Below are 14,747 nucleotides of genomic sequence, written 5' to 3'. Positions count from 1 at the left end.
GCTCTTTAGGTCACTGGGTATCTGTCCCCAGGTGCAACCAGTGCCAGCTCCCTCACTTGGTCACAAGATGGATCAGGGAAATGAGGTCACGGCAGAGACAGGCTGCAGCTCTGCCATCTGCAGAAGAGTTTGCGAGAGTCCCGCACGCAGGGTTGGTGGCAGGTGTCCAAGGCACAAGGACTATCGGATGCTCCTGTCCCTCCTGGTTAGGAAGGACAAGGAGGACTTTGCTGGCAGATGGTGCCTGCGGTGCGGTCTGCAACATCTGCACCCGTGTACAGCTGCAAACCCAGCGTTTGTGCTCCTGAGATATCACATGGCTGGAATATTCACGTTAGAAACCTTTGTTGAGCTCATGGCTGAGATGTGATGCCATGCCAAACTCCAGAACACTGTACATGGAACAAGCTGGTGCGTCCTCATTTCCCACCGCTTGAGTGGTGGCTTGAGTGCAGTTATGGTGGAGGAACAAGGCAGAACATTGCGCAGAGTTTAGAACTGCGATGCTTATATGCTTTGTGTCAGCTGTGTGAGGAGGAAGGCCTCAGCTCTGAAGTGTGAGCATACAGGACAGGCCTGGCAGGGCTGTCTCTTCCACCTCCTGTTGCCCAGCGGCTTGTTAAGGGCTTGTGGATGGCTGAAAATTGAAGCAAAGTCCCTCAGGTGCCCAGGACAACTCACCTCACCTTCCCTCAGTGACCAGGTCACCTGAAGCACAGCGTGCCATCCAGGTTTGGCATCCACCTGACACTGCAGAAATCTTGGGCTGATCCACCATGCTGTTGTCAAGTAGTTTTGCCTTGGTTTTAATTCTTTGCTTTTCCTTGAAATCAAATTGTTCAACGTGGCTTGGCTTGAAGAAGGGCTGAAATTCCATCACAGGCTCTGCACTGTCTGAGAGGAGGCATAATTAAGCCCCAAATACACGACCCGCCTTCAAAGAATCAGGGAAAGTCACAGGAAGGGTTAAACACTTTATTTAGATGGCTTTGTTTGTTACGTTAGTGCTTTGCTTGTTCTGAGAATTAACAGAAGATAAGCTAAAAGTTCATTTATAAGAGTATTAAAGGATAATTATGATGGAGTAAATGCAGCGGGTCAAAAGGCATTATGATGAACAGAATCATAATATAGGGCTTGGGAAAATAAGCTAAAATGTACAATGCCTAACATCACTTCTGAACGCCATGGAGGGTGGACGTCTTTGGTTTTCTCTCTTCTTCATTTCCACTCTAAATTAACGTTTCCTCCATCAACACTGCCAGTCGTGCTCGAACACATAATGATAACCAATTGCAGCAACTTAAATTAAACTTTTGGGCAGGCATAAATATGTGACCTTTTAATATCAACAAAATGATAAAAAAGATTTGGTAGGAAATCTGTTTCAATCAGATTAGAGGAGAAGTGGGTAAAGCTGATTACAAGACCGCTAAACACAGTATTTGGGCAGTATTTGTTCAGAAACAATAGCGTTAATTCTACTTTAACAAGTATTATCTGAAAAATCAATAATTAATGGGAACCCATTATCAACTTGTAATTTAGCGCTCGGATTAAGTTGGGGGAGAAGTGAAAGCGAGCGGACAACCTGCTTTTACTTGACCTGTCGGCCGATGGATTAATGGGGTGAGGGCAGGTTTCGTGCTGACTTAAAAGAGAGGAGGTGGAAATTCCTCTATTTGTCCCCTTATTGCTTGGTGTCGCTGCAGCCCTCGGCAGACATCTTGAGCAGTGTCTGGGGCATGGTGGAACCATGCCTGCAAATCCTCAGAGTGTGTGGAGCTGGCCCACCGGGGAGATAGGTGCCGTTACCTATTGGCCCCCTCCTTAACATCTCTCTGCACCTCTGCAGCACGCTCGCTGCCGTGCTCCCCTTGGCTGATCAGCGATGGCATGTGCAAACGCACGTGTGCTGCCAGATCCTCACCAGCCTGCCCCCCGCTGCCCCCACCACACCGGCTCTATTTGGAGAAACAACACGATTTGTCCTTAGATGTCATGTGTGCGGGGGTCCGAAGTGCCGCACGTGCCACTTCCCACCAGAGTAGGTCATTGCAACAGATGCCTAACACCATGGTTCTGCAAAGACAGCGTTCTTGTAGAGGACGCAGATGTTCTGATCTCAGTGTTTTTGGAGATGGCTTTGAGAATAGGAGCATCATTGCTTGTGACATTTCGGGTGGGCAGCATTAAGCCAGCATTTCCAGCTTGCTGCCAACCTGTCCGTGTTCTCCTCCTGGCTTTTCTCCACAGTGGATCACCCACCTGGTTTAGAATCACAGAATCATTAAGGTTGGAATGATCTGTAAGATCATCATGTCCAACCACCAGCCCAACCCCACCATGCCCATGAGCCATATCGCTCAGTGTCATATTTTCACTCTTCTTGAACCATTCCAGGGACGGTGACTCCCCCTCTTCCTGGGCACCCTGTGCCAGTGCATCACCACTCTTTCTGAGAAGAACTTCCTCCCAGCATCCAACCTGATTCTCCCTCGGCACTACTTAAAGCCATTATCTCTTGTCCTATCACTAGTAGGGTTAGGACAGAGTCGGCAGACTGCTGAGGTTCAATGCGATGAGGGATTGAACACCAGTATTTGGGGATACTAGGAAGTGCCAGGTGGCTTGTGGGCACATGGATGGAACTGGGTGTAGGAGAGCCACGGACTGATCCCACCAAAGTGAGAGGGATGCCTTGGGTTGGGACAGGGATTCTCAGAGGAGCACAAAGGCGGGATGCTCTCGGCAAGGGGAACAGATTGAAGGCAGATTGTGTGGGTGAAGCAGCACCGTGCTCCGCAGCTAGGGAGTGGCTTCAGAAATGGCATTTAATCATTCAACATTAACACAAGACATCTGTCACCGTCCCCGGCAGTGACGGGGCCACACGACAAAACAATATGTTCTGGTGCTCCTAATCACTGGAAAAACACTACTTTTTGCAGAGAGTTCTTTTAGTGCCCAGCACAAATCCTTCTATTTTATTATAGCAATCCCAGCCAAATCCTCCAATAAATGGAGTTTTTATTAATGTGCAGCTGTTAAATGAGAAAAAAATAAAACTCAGAAATAAAAATGAATCCCTGAATAATCAGGCTGATCCCAGGCAGTAAGAACAAGCAGGCCGACCAAATACTTACAGCTCTCTGGTATTATTTAAAAATACGCTCGGGGCTTTTCTTTCACCCTCTATTTCCTACAAAGGTTTGATTAGATTTTGCTCGGTCCCCACCACTTCGGTCCTTTCCTGCACATGGGTCCTGTTGAATCCCCCTGCCCTGACAAGGTACCCAAAACCCCTGTGACATGAGCAGGGAGCCTTGCAATGAAGGGAAGAAATCTCCCTTTTGATGCTCACTGTTCCTGCTCTTCCTGGCTCACAGCGTGGCCACGATACAGCATGGGTGTGGGAGCTGAGTAGTGAGATGGCCACCAAGGAGATGGCAATGAAACAGCCCCAAGAAGGGTACTGAGATAGCGGAGCTGTGGGAGACCTGATGGAGCCTCCGTCAGATGTATGGCATGCTTCCGTCATACCCACTACGTGTTTCCAAGGAGCAGAGACCTTGGGCAGCCTTGAGAGCCCACCCAGAACAAAGCCTCCAATAGAAGGGTAAAGCCAGCCCGGCAGCTTAGTCAGCTGTCCCACCTGGGATGCTTAGAGCTGAGCTGTTGCCACTAGGATGCTGCTTGCTGGCAGCCATCAGACCTTGACCATCGAGGAGTACTGATGGGGGAAGGTAGAGCAGGGAGGAATGCCCCAGGCAGATAGTACTCTGCCCATGAAATGGCATGACCACCTCTGCTATTCTTTCTGATTAAATTAGAGCCAAAGTAAAGCCCTAATTCTTCTGATTAAAGCTTAGAAGTTAAGCTCTTTGGGCAGGATGCGTGCCTTGATCTGCGCTCTCCTAAAACACTTTGTCCACTTGATGATGAGACACTAATAATACACCCCTAGATCTTTCTTCTCAGACACGTATGAGGCCTGGTTCTTAGGATGTATGATGTCCTGGGGGCATCCCATCACTCCTGTCCCAAAAGCAGTGTTTGTGTCACCACCCAGCTGTTTGCAGAAGGGTGAAGGTGGGAGAAACAGCTCCAAGCAAAGGAGAGGTGCAGATCTGCTGCGGTTTGGGCTTTCCACAGAGAAATTGCCTGAGGAGAGATACCACAGCCTCCAACTTCTGCCTCCAGCGTTCTGAACATCTTTGATCCCTCCTCCTCCTCTGCCCCACGGACAGAGGCACAGCCGAGTATTGTTTGTCCCAGATCAATGCATTTACCCATGTGGAAAATTGTTATTAGCTCGGCTTTTCTTTCCCCTTGAGCCGCTCCTGCAGAGCAAAGGGCATCTCCCAGGGTTTCTGCGGCCACCGCAGCTCCTGCACCTTCACATGGATGAACCTTCAGGAACAGTCAAGGAGGGGGAGCAGAGGGTCCTGAAAGGAACTGATGGCAGGCAGCCCTCCTGCAATGACACCAGAGCTTTTTGAGATGCTGAGCAAAAGGAAGCAAGAGCACTTGCTGCCATTTCCAAATCGGAAGAAAATGCAATTTGTGACCCCACAAGGGAGATGATTATTTCTTCCTCTTAATCTTTTTCCTCCTCCTTTTTTCCTCCTCCTTTTTTCCCAGAGTGTGACAGTATCCATCGTGCAAGTCCCTGTTTGAGCTGATTAGGTAACTGTTCATTGTCAGCAACACTCAATCTGTTCATTTTGGACAATATGGCCCCTTTTGGCATCGATGTACCTTGCTTATGTTGCAGAAATCACTTCAAAGCAAAGAGCAGAAGCTGGCAGGAGAGCTGGGAAGTCCTTCATGCTCTGTACCCTTTCTAATAGGAAAACTGAACCACACAAAGAGCAATAGCTGTGCTTTGCCTGGTGCGTGTTTTACAAAGGGGGCTACCAACCCAAGAGCTGAAGAAGCCCGTATGTCTTCACTTGTACGAGAAGCAGGAACCACACGTGGGGTTGCATTTGATGACATTTCTCTCTTTTCTCCACCTGGTTTCTTCGGGATGGGGTTGTTTTGGCAGAGGGCCGCACTGCTTGTGTGTCACCTCCCAACTTTTGAATTTGCCTTTGAGCACTGGGCTGTCAGGTGGTGATGGCCAGAGCCTGGCCTGGTCCTGTGTTACAGCACCTGTTTGGTTCAGGAGAGCAGTTCTAGAAAGCGGCGTTGAAGGGAAGAGTGAGAGTAGCTGCTTGCATGCACGGTGTCCCCATCTTTAATTAGGTTAGCTACTTTCATGGCAAGTGCTGTCATACGGAGCTGAAAAATCAATACCATATGGCACCACGCTCAGATAGCAAACTTGGAGATTAATTAAAGGAGAAGGAACTCTGTCAGGTCTCGTAGCGCAGCGCCTACGATTAGGCATGGCTGAACTAGTTTGGAAATGCAAAGGATGACTGGGTGACACCTTCACCCCGATCTGAGCTGGGCTCTTCTCCATTTGGGGGCAGAATGAAGGCAGATCTGCCTTTCCCTGCCCCCGGCAGAGTCGCTGGAGATAGCAGAAAAGCCATTTCATGTGTTCTACTAGATCTCACCGTGCCTAGATAGGCACCTGGAGGAAGAGGGGGAGGTGGCAGTGGGGTGGATTGAAGTGGCAGGGGGAGAAAGGAGGCTAGGAGGTGGAGAAGGGCAAAAAAGCAACCTTCAAGCCACCCGTGAGCAGACAGCTCTCAGCAGGACCTCCTGCAGCCAGCCTCAGGCACTTCTCCATCATTCCTCCACCTCCTGGACTGATGTCTTCCAAGACAAACCAGCTTTTCCAAGGTTTGGCTCAAAACTTCCAACAAGTTTCATTGTCCTCAAATGAAGTCCTTAATGGGACCAAAAAATTCTCTCTCAAATGTGAAAGATACCTGAGAAGCTGGTGAAATGCTCTTTTTAAATTCTTATTTCTATAAGACAAAAAATCTGACTCCATTGCTTGGAAGGTTTCATTTCCAAGGCTTGGAGCAGAGTGGGACAATGTATACCGCTCTTCTGGGAGATGCTGATATAATGAATGTGGCAGCTATTGTGTGTGCTTGGGAGCCTCGCAGCCGTTTTTCTGCTGCTTATATTTTCTTTTCTTTTCTGCTTTAACGAGTGTTTCTCTAATTGACTTGATGATTTCTGTTTAATTAGCACATTTTGGAGGAATGATCAAAAAATAATAAGATAAAGTAATCGGACAGGCATAGTGCGGAGGAAGAATAGCTCCTTTGTGGGGCTAATTGGAGTGGACAGTCCATCGGCTAGTTTGGGCTCTGCATGATCAGACCTTCCCAGCTCTGCCGTGCACCCAGGACTCCGAGCATCCACACAGACCCAGCTCCAGCAGTCAACTCAATTGGCTCTAATGAGCTGTGAGGGAGCACCCAGCCTGGATCCGCCAGGTTTTGCTGTTGCTTATGTTTTGTAGGACGCCGCTCCTATGGAAACAAGTGAACGGGCGCTAGGTACCACCAAGCACAGCATTCCCAGCTCTACTTGCTGACCACGTGCCCACCACACCTCCAGCCGTGGCTGTAGGTGTAGCACCTGGATGGTCATTTGTTTGCCCCATGTTTGGCTAGGAATTAATTAGGAGATCGGCTCCAGGCTTCTGTGACAGCTGTCTGCGTGCGGCACTTCCCAGCACTTTGATTAAATCTGCAGCACTCCAGATGTGAGAGCCCTGCATGTCGGCGCATTGCTCTTAAACTCCACTTAAACCGTGACTGCTCTTCTGCTTTTAATCAAAGGCAAATGTCTTAAGACAGAAAGCTGTGCAGAGGAATTAGTGAGGATGTCTCCGGGGCGTGTGTGGTAGGAGCTCCACTTGCTGCACTCTGGCACGGCAGGCAGAGGGCACGGCCAGATGTGGCCATGCCACCTGTCTCCGTGAATCCATCGCCCCAAAATGGAGATTATTTGGCCATTGCTTCCACAGAACATGGGGGAGTTGGAGGAAAACCTCTTTTCCTTCCACATGAGTTTACTGATGCAGACACCTGCCCTCCAGATTCATTCCCTTGCCAATCTGAGTGTTCCTTCCCTCTACCCCAGCAGGAGCAGTGCAGGCCTGTGGCATGGAGCACTGGGGACCAGTGATGCTGTCCGTGGGCACGGGAGACTCTTCCACCTCCAGCAGTCACAAACAGTCAGAGGGTTTGGGCTGTCCTTTATTATTGACCTGATTCATATCTAAAGCAGGAAGGTGAAAGCTGCCTTATCCCATTACAAATCCCCTAACTGTCCCTTCCATATTCTCCTCCTTCATTCCCCTGCCTCCCTCATCTTTACAGAAAGTGGACCCATGACGAATGCGCATCCTTCCAAGGTTCTCCCTCACATCACTGCAAATAGGGAACTCCAGGGCCTCCCAGCTGCTGGCTCAGGGCTTGCCAAACACACATCTGTAATCCCACAGGGCCTTGGCAGGGCTCACCCCGGAGTTCCAGCCCTGGGCATCCATCCCAGCAGGGCCATGCCAAGGGGGTGCAGGGCCTGGGGCACGGGACCGGATGCTGGGGCTCCCGCTCTGGCTGGCACATGTGGGAGAAGGGGAGGGGGGTGGCGCTGTGGGGAAATTAGAGCAAGAGCGATGTTTGATGTTCTGCTCTTTAAGCGATTAATAATCTTTCGGCATCGGAGAATCAGCTGAAAATCTTCCCTGGAAAATAATGAGCAGAGAAACATTTACTGATTAGTCTAATCCCAGATAATCCTATCTGATGAGCGTATATCGAGATATCCTTTAACTGATTTATTGTCCATAGGACTGGGGGAGATGCCCCTCGGAGATGCCCCTCTCCACCTTGGTGGAGGAGCTCCGTATCCCCCCACCCAACCCCACTCCTCCCATGTCCTGACACACCGCAGGGCATCCCGTGGCATTGCCCCATATCCAGGCCACGGCGCCGGCACGGGGAGATTTAATCGCTATTTCCATTTCTGCGTCTATCGGCTTTCTCTTGGGTTTGGGCTTTTATGTTTCATAAACTGATTAGGAGCAATTATACGCGCTTTATCCCCAAACTTTCCAAATGACTGGGCCATATGCATATTTAAGGCTTCATCATCTCTCCCAACAGCTCAGCCTTCACGTTAAACTGCTGAAATCAAGCTGATTCTGGGACAACGTCAAAAATTAGGGGTTTATCTACTAAGATCGGCTCGGACAGGAAATTTGTTGTGGGTGGTGGCCGGATTAGGGCTTCTAATTACTGCGGCAGATCCTCCCCGCCCGGCAGTGAAAGTCTCCCCTTCCAGCAAACCTGCGCTAAACGCGCTCGGGGGCATAGAGGTGCCCGAGGGGACGTCGGGGGGACGTCGCTGTGCCCAAGCCCCGAGCATGCTCGCATCCCACACTGTGGTTCGGGGACGCGTCGCCCCCCGCCCGCCACCTTCCGTCTGGGGTGCGAAGCGCGGTCGGTTGTCGCCCCCCCCTCTCCTCCCCCCGACGGCCCCCAGCGCCGGGCACGGCAATTATCCTAAATGAAAGTTATTGTTCTGCTAATCCCGGGAACAGCTTGCGAGGAGAGATTTGGGTCTTTCTTTAATAATGCAAAGTTAATGCGGAGTCCCCTTGTAATTATCTTTATCAGAAGGACCCTCGGTTAATCTGACCGTCCATCGGGAAGGCCGGGATCAGGCGGCCCATGTAAGCCGGTTGTAAATCGGTTCCATAAACAGATGAAGGGAAGGGAGAAAAATAAAATAAAATAAAATAAAATTGCAGCCCAGGTGCCAGACTCTGGGAGCCAAAAGGAGAGAGGATGCCAGGCACCTCCCAGCGGCCCCGGGGGGCGAGGAGAAGGTCCTGCCCCAAACGGACGGGGCATGTGGGGGAGGAGGGGGGGTGCCCCGTCTAGGATGTGGGGCCCGCGGACGGGGGGGCACACGGGCGACCGCGGACGGGGAGGGCCGATGGGAGAGTCCCGAGGCGGGACCCGAGGGGACGGCGGGGAGGGGCCGCGCGGGGGGGCCCGAGGGAGGGGCCCGGGGCCCGAGGGCCGCTAATCCGGGGATTGGGAGCGCTCCCCAGCCGCCCCGGGCCGCGATTGGGGCCGGGCCCGGCGGCGGGCCGATAAAAGGGGCGGCGGGCGGCGGTGCCCGCTCCGGGCCGGGCCAGGCGGCGGCGATGCCGGGCCGGGCGGAGCCGTCGGGGGGCCGCGCGGCGGTGCCGGTGCCGCTTCCCGTCGCGGTGGCGGCGGCCCCGGGGCCGGCGTCGGTTCGCAGCGCCCTCCCCGAGCGGTCGGCGCGTCTGGGAGGAGCGGGGCTGCGGGCCAAGGGCTTCGCCATCACCGACCTGCTGGGGCTGGAGGCCGAGCTGCAGCCCCCCCCCGGGGCCGCTCCCGGGCCCGCCGGCAGCTACGAGGGCGGCGGGGCGCTGGGGCTGGGGCTGGGGCTGCTGTGCGGCTTGGCGGGGCCCGGAGCTCCCTGCCTTCTGCCCGCCCCGCTGCCGCTGCTGCCCGCCCGCGGTCCCCGCCCGGGCGCCCCTGGGCCGCCGTCCGCCGCCCGCCGCCACAAGGAGAATGCCTCCGGTGAGCCGCCGTCCCCCGCCCGGCGCCCTCGGGTCCCCCGGGGGTGGTGGCACCGCGGGGAGCCCTTGGCGGGATGGGATGTGACTGTCGTACCCCCTCCCTCCTTCCCCATGCTGCCGCCAGATGAGGACAGCCTGTCCGGGGACGCCAGCGAGCTGAAGATGCCGGCTTCGCAGATCAAGAGGAAGAAGCGGCGGCACAGGTGACCGCCGGCCACCCCCGTGCGTCCCCGTGGGTGTGCCCGCGAGGAGCAGGGCATCCAAGCTGGGGGAGGCGGGAGGGGTTGATGCTATGCCCTGCTCGCCCGGACCCCGTCGCAGGACGCTGTTCGCTCTCCGCAGGACGGTGTTCACGGCCCATCAGCTGGAGGAGCTGGAGAAGGCGTTCAACGAAGCTCACTATCCCGACGTCTACGCCAGGGAGATGCTAGCGGTGAAGACGGAGCTGCCCGAGGACCGCATCCAGGTAGGCGGCTCCTCGCTGCCTGGGTGGCCGCTGGCACCGGCTGTGCTCCGCCACAGGGCAAGAGAGTGCGGGCGGCAGGGAGGTGGTGGCACTGGGGGGCTGATCTGGCGGATGACAGCCCTGCACACCGGGGCAGGGAGTTGGAGTTGGCTTTAAGGTCCCTTCCAATCCAGCCATTCTGTGATTCTATGATTGCACTGCCCGGGCTCCGAGCGGAAGTGCAGACGAAGGGACTCAGTGCCCTGCTGTTTGGACAGGAGCTTGGAGCAGTGCAGGAGGTGCAGGCTGCTTCCCACCTTGCTCACACAGCTCTTCAAGAGGCACTTTATGGCCCAATCCTGCCTTGTTGCGGAGCAGCTCATTGGGGTGGGGGTTTGGGTGATGCTTAGGTTGCATCGACACCTCTGGAGGCTTTAAGAACAAGAAGGAGATGAGGAGAGGGACTCGAGCATCCTCTGCCATCATCCGTGAATGCTTTATGGACCCCTTTTTCTGCATACGCAAATGGCTTTGCACAGAAGGGCTCTGCAGGAGGGTGGCATGCAGGGACTGCCCTCAGTGACTCAGGCTGGGGACACTTCCATAGGTCAGGATCAGCCTCGTGTAACGTCTGCTCCCTCTCCCCCCCCTTCCTCTCCTCCCTCACTGACACCCACGTGTGCCTTCCCCAAATTCCCCACTGTGGCTCTGCCCTGGCCACTCTCACATTGCCAACCCTGCGTGCCCCCAACCCCCTGGCCGCCCCTGGGCGCACTCCACCATGGCTCGAACGCCCATCTCCTCCCCATCCCACCCCTCCGTGCTCTCCTGGCTGTTACCCCTGAAGGTTTGGTTTCAGAACCGAAGAGCCAAGTGGCGGAAGCGGGAGAAGTGCTGGGGCCGGAGCAGCGTGATGGCTGAGTATGGGCTGTACGGAGCCATGGTGCGGCACTCCATCCCTCTGCCCGAGTCCATCATCAACTCCGCCAAGAGTGGGCTGGTGGGATCCTGCGCCCCGTGGCTGCTGGGTGAGCCTCAGGCAAGAATGGGGCATGTGGGAGCTGCAGCTGATGGCAGTGTTAGTGCTGTGTCAGAGCTACCCTGGGGCTCCGGTGTAACAAGAATCTGGCACTGTTGGAGTGGGTCTCTGCACACGACAGGGGGGTTGGAACCAAGTGATCTTTAAGGTCCCTTCCGACCCAAGTCATTCTGGTCCTGGGGTCCTGCATGGAGGTGACACTTGAAGACGGGGCTGGGATGGGCTGTCACAACACCTCTCTGTCTTCCCTGCTGAGTGGGAGGGAAATGTACAGATTGATCCTGTTGCAAACCGTCCTGAGCGGTGCAGAGAGCAGGCTGCAGGGTCTGGGCTGGGGATTGTGGCATGAGTTTTCCTCTGGATGTAAGTGTGAGCTGGGGTAGGCAGCAGGAGGGCAGAGCAGCATATTCCCCTCCCGCACTGAGCAGTCGCAAGCAGAAATAAGCAGCCAGCTCCTTTGGTTTGCTCTCCCCCCTCTGCAAGGCATGCACAAGAAGTCCATGGAGGTGAGCAGGAAGGCAGAGAGCCAGGAGAAGCTGACAGATGGCTGGCAAGCAGAGCAGGATGGAGAGGAACTTCAAGGGAAGCAGGCCAGTTCCCACAGGAGCTCCGAAAAGCTTGGCCCTGCGAAAGATCCTGAAGACACAGCCATCGACCTCTCCAGGACAGCCAAGCAGGAGAAGAGGAGCGTACTGAGGCAGTGTGTCAACGGGGAGCCCACCACAGAGCAGAAGGACAGGGACCACTGAGCTTGGGCAGCCCTGGAAGAGGCCAGAGCTCACAGCTTTCTGGGGAGATCAGAATATTTATTGGTTTATTGATATATCTCTATATTTTTCTGAAATAATCGAACTTCTATCTGAATTCAGGGCATTTTAAAACTGGAAACCCTCCTCCCGACTCTGTCCCCTCACTTGTCAGCAGAGCACAGGAGAAGCCAGGGTGGAGCGTGGGAGGTGTGTCCCAACACAGCCGAGAGCAGTGTGAAAACAGGACCATCCTTTGGGCAGCACAGATGGCTGCTCAGGAAGAGCCCCCCTTCTCCTCTGGGACGTGTCCCAGGCTATCCAAGAGCACAAACAGCAAGAGAGCTGTGGGAATCGCTCTGATACCCGGGTGCAGAGATAGTGCAGGTCATGGATGCCTTCTCTGAGCACTTCCACCCCTGCACAGCACCCATGTGGTGATTCCCTCTGCTTCAGGCACGTGATTCTTTCACCTCAAGGAGCAGCAGGGCTTTTAAACGCAGTAGGGTCCATCCTCAGGCTGGTGTAACTGGACCAGTTTATACCTCCTGAGGATCTGGCCTGCCAATGCAGCCTTACCACTGGATTTACACTGTGTAGCTTCCTTAACTCACGTTTGGGAGAAGGGGGTAAAAACATTTTTGTTTATGCAATGATTTTGTACACTCTTGAATGTTATCTTCCATACTATGCATAATAGAACAGAAAACCAAGCCATAGCACCCTGGAACAATTGAACAGTCTTGGGAACTGACAGAATACTTTGTAATTGTCTGTAAATAGTGTAATGTCAGAGCTGTTTCTTGGTCGTCCTATATTTATGTCTTAAAAGCACTTTAGTGGTCTGGATTTTTGAATGTGGCTGTTCCTGTTTTGTCCATCATTTATTTATTACACATCTTAAGTAAAATTGTGGCATATCTTTGGTTTTCATGCTCCTCATTGGTGATTTTTCAATTTTACTTTGGTGGATGTCCCAGTAGTTGCCTGGAAGTAGGGTCCTGCACAGACCCACGCCTGAATGGAGTTGGTCACTCCCCTGAGGCTGTGCAGTTACCCAGGGGAGCAGAGCAGAGCCCTCATGTGTCTTCCCCCAAGCTGTGTTCCAGTTCAGCAGATTCTACATGCCCAAAGGCAACTGACTGTTGCTCATCAAAGACCCCAAATGCCCATCCAGAAATGCCCAGTGCACTGGAAAGTGCAGAGTTGGGCCCTGTGTCCCTTGTGGTTAAACATAAGGAGCTTGCTTTGGGTTAGGTGAATGGATGGTGGAGGCACCTGGGGGGGCACCTCAGCCTCCCGGCAGATACGCTGAGCAGGATGGTGCTGGGAGCCCCATGATCGTCTGCAGCCACGTGCAAGGGTGTTGTGGCCATCTAGGTGCTCAGACTCAAGCTGCAACTGGTCCTCCTCGCTGCCATGTCGAGTTGGCGCAGATATGCGCTGTGACAGCTCTCCTGGAACACCTCCAGCTTTCCCTGCTGGCCAAAACCTAACTGAAAATTATCAGAAGGTTTTATTACAATCTGAGTAATCCCAATTTGGAAAGTTTCCTGATGCAGCTCGGTGTGAGCACAGTCGTGTCATGATGTTGTCACCTGTCTCTGCTGCCAGGATGCTCCTTGCACACTGGGTGCAGTGTGGAGGGCCAAGGGTACATGGGGGAACGGCTGGCTGGGAAGAGCAGAGAAATAATGATCTTTAAGGTCCTTTCCAACTTAAGCCATGATTCTAATAGAAATGGCATCTGCAGATTTCCTGTTTTTCCCTCCCTCCACTCGGTCAGGCCCTGCTGAGGGGTGGGAGGGAACATATGCATGGCAAATACAAGCTTTGCAGAAAAACAAAACAAAACAAAACAAAAAAAAAAACCCCACACATATGATGGAGTGGGGGAGATCAGTTCATGAAAGGACCAGCAGCAGGGCTTATTGCAGCAGCAATTAGGCTCTGCGAGAGCCGAGACTTAGCACATTGGAGGCCTAATCCTGCCTGAGCAGCATCTGCAAACCCTTTATTTGGGCCGTGCCACGCTGGCACTAGATGCTTGCGATGCTTTTTTTTTCCTGCCTTGCCTGTGTGCAGATGGCCTGGCTCTCTGCCTCACACTGGACACAGTGCTGTGAGCCGTGAGCAACCCACTACTGCAATGGGGAAACACCATGGCCCTGTCCCCCTGTGGGATGCAGAGCACTGCTGGAAGGGCTCCCAGCTCTCTGTGCTGTGAGGGGTGGTTCATAGGGAGGGGTGCTGGCCCGAGGCACGTTTCATAGAGGCACATAATGGTTTGGACTGGAAGGGACCTCAAAGCCCATCCAGTTCCAACCCCAGCCGTGGGCCGGGCTGCCCCCCCAGCTCAGGCTGCACAGGGCTCCATGTAACCTGGAGGAACACCTCCGGGGACGGGGCACCCACAGCTTCTATGGGCAGCTGTGCCAGAGCCTCACTGCCTCACGTTGAGGAATTTCTTCCTTATATCTAACTTAAATCTCTTCATTTTTAGTCTAAAGCCACTCCCATTGTCCTGTCACTATCAGACCACATAGAAAGTCAGTCCCTCTCCTGTTTATAAGCTCTCCTGAAGTACTGGAAGGTTTCAATGAGGTCTCCTTGCGCGGCTGCCCGGGGCGAGCGACTCCCGACCACGGGACCTCCAGGCCGCAGGGCGGCGCGGCGGCCTCTCTCCGTTACCCGGCGGCGCCAGTCTACTGCCCGCGAGGGAGCCCTCCGCGCCTGCGCGCCGCCCTCTCGATGGTGTCGGGGCGGCCTCCATGGCGGTGGCGGTGCTGCGGCCGCTGGACGCGCCGCCGGCGGAGCTGGTGCCGGTGACGGCGCTGCTGCTGGCTCCGCCGCCGCTCTGCGCGGCTCTGAGGGGCCGTGGCGGCGGGCTGGTGCTGGCGGTGCGGCCGGCGGGGCGCGTCGGGGCGCAGGCCGTGCTGCTAAGCGCCGTGGCGCTGGAGGCGGGCGGGCGGAGGGGCGCCG

At 54.3% G+C, this 14,747-nt stretch overlaps 1 protein-coding gene across 1 annotated transcript; it reads left to right on the top strand.

Moving 5' to 3' along the window:
• The first annotated feature begins 9,133 nt into the window (after positions 1-9,133).
• Positions 9,134-12,687, top strand: VSX1 (visual system homeobox 1). The gene is made up of 5 exons (XM_042894667.1): positions 9,134-9,536; positions 9,660-9,738; positions 9,878-10,001; positions 10,828-11,008; positions 11,503-12,687. The coding sequence occupies exons 1-5, from the start codon at positions 9,134-9,136 to the stop codon at positions 11,766-11,768; spliced, it is 1,053 nt and encodes a 350-aa protein (XP_042750601.1). The 3' UTR covers positions 11,769-12,687.
• The last annotated feature ends 2,060 nt before the right edge of the window (positions 12,688-14,747 follow it).

The sequence above is a fragment of the Lagopus leucura genome, unplaced genomic scaffold, assembly GCF_019238085.1.
Source record: "Lagopus leucura isolate 7727_CA_CO unplaced genomic scaffold, USGS_WTPT01 1-35_obj-0_obj, whole genome shotgun sequence".
Taxonomy (NCBI): Eukaryota; Metazoa; Chordata; class Aves; order Galliformes; family Phasianidae; genus Lagopus; species Lagopus leucura.
Note: the sequence above shows the minus strand (reverse complement) of the source record. Positions and strands in the feature narration are given on the sequence as shown.

Bases quoted from the DNA above. Each gene is read 5' to 3' on its own strand.
- VSX1 (XM_042894667.1), top strand. From the start codon at position 9,134: ATGCCGGGCCGGGCGGAGCCGTCGGGGGGCCGCGCGGCGGTGCCGGTG. The intron at 9,537-9,659 runs GTGAGCCGCCGT...TGCTGCCGCCAG, and splicing joins CCACAAGGAGAATGCCTCCG to ATGAGGACAGCCTGTCCGGG. The intron at 10,002-10,827 runs GTAGGCGGCTCC...TTACCCCTGAAG, and splicing joins TGCCCGAGGACCGCATCCAG to GTTTGGTTTCAGAACCGAAG.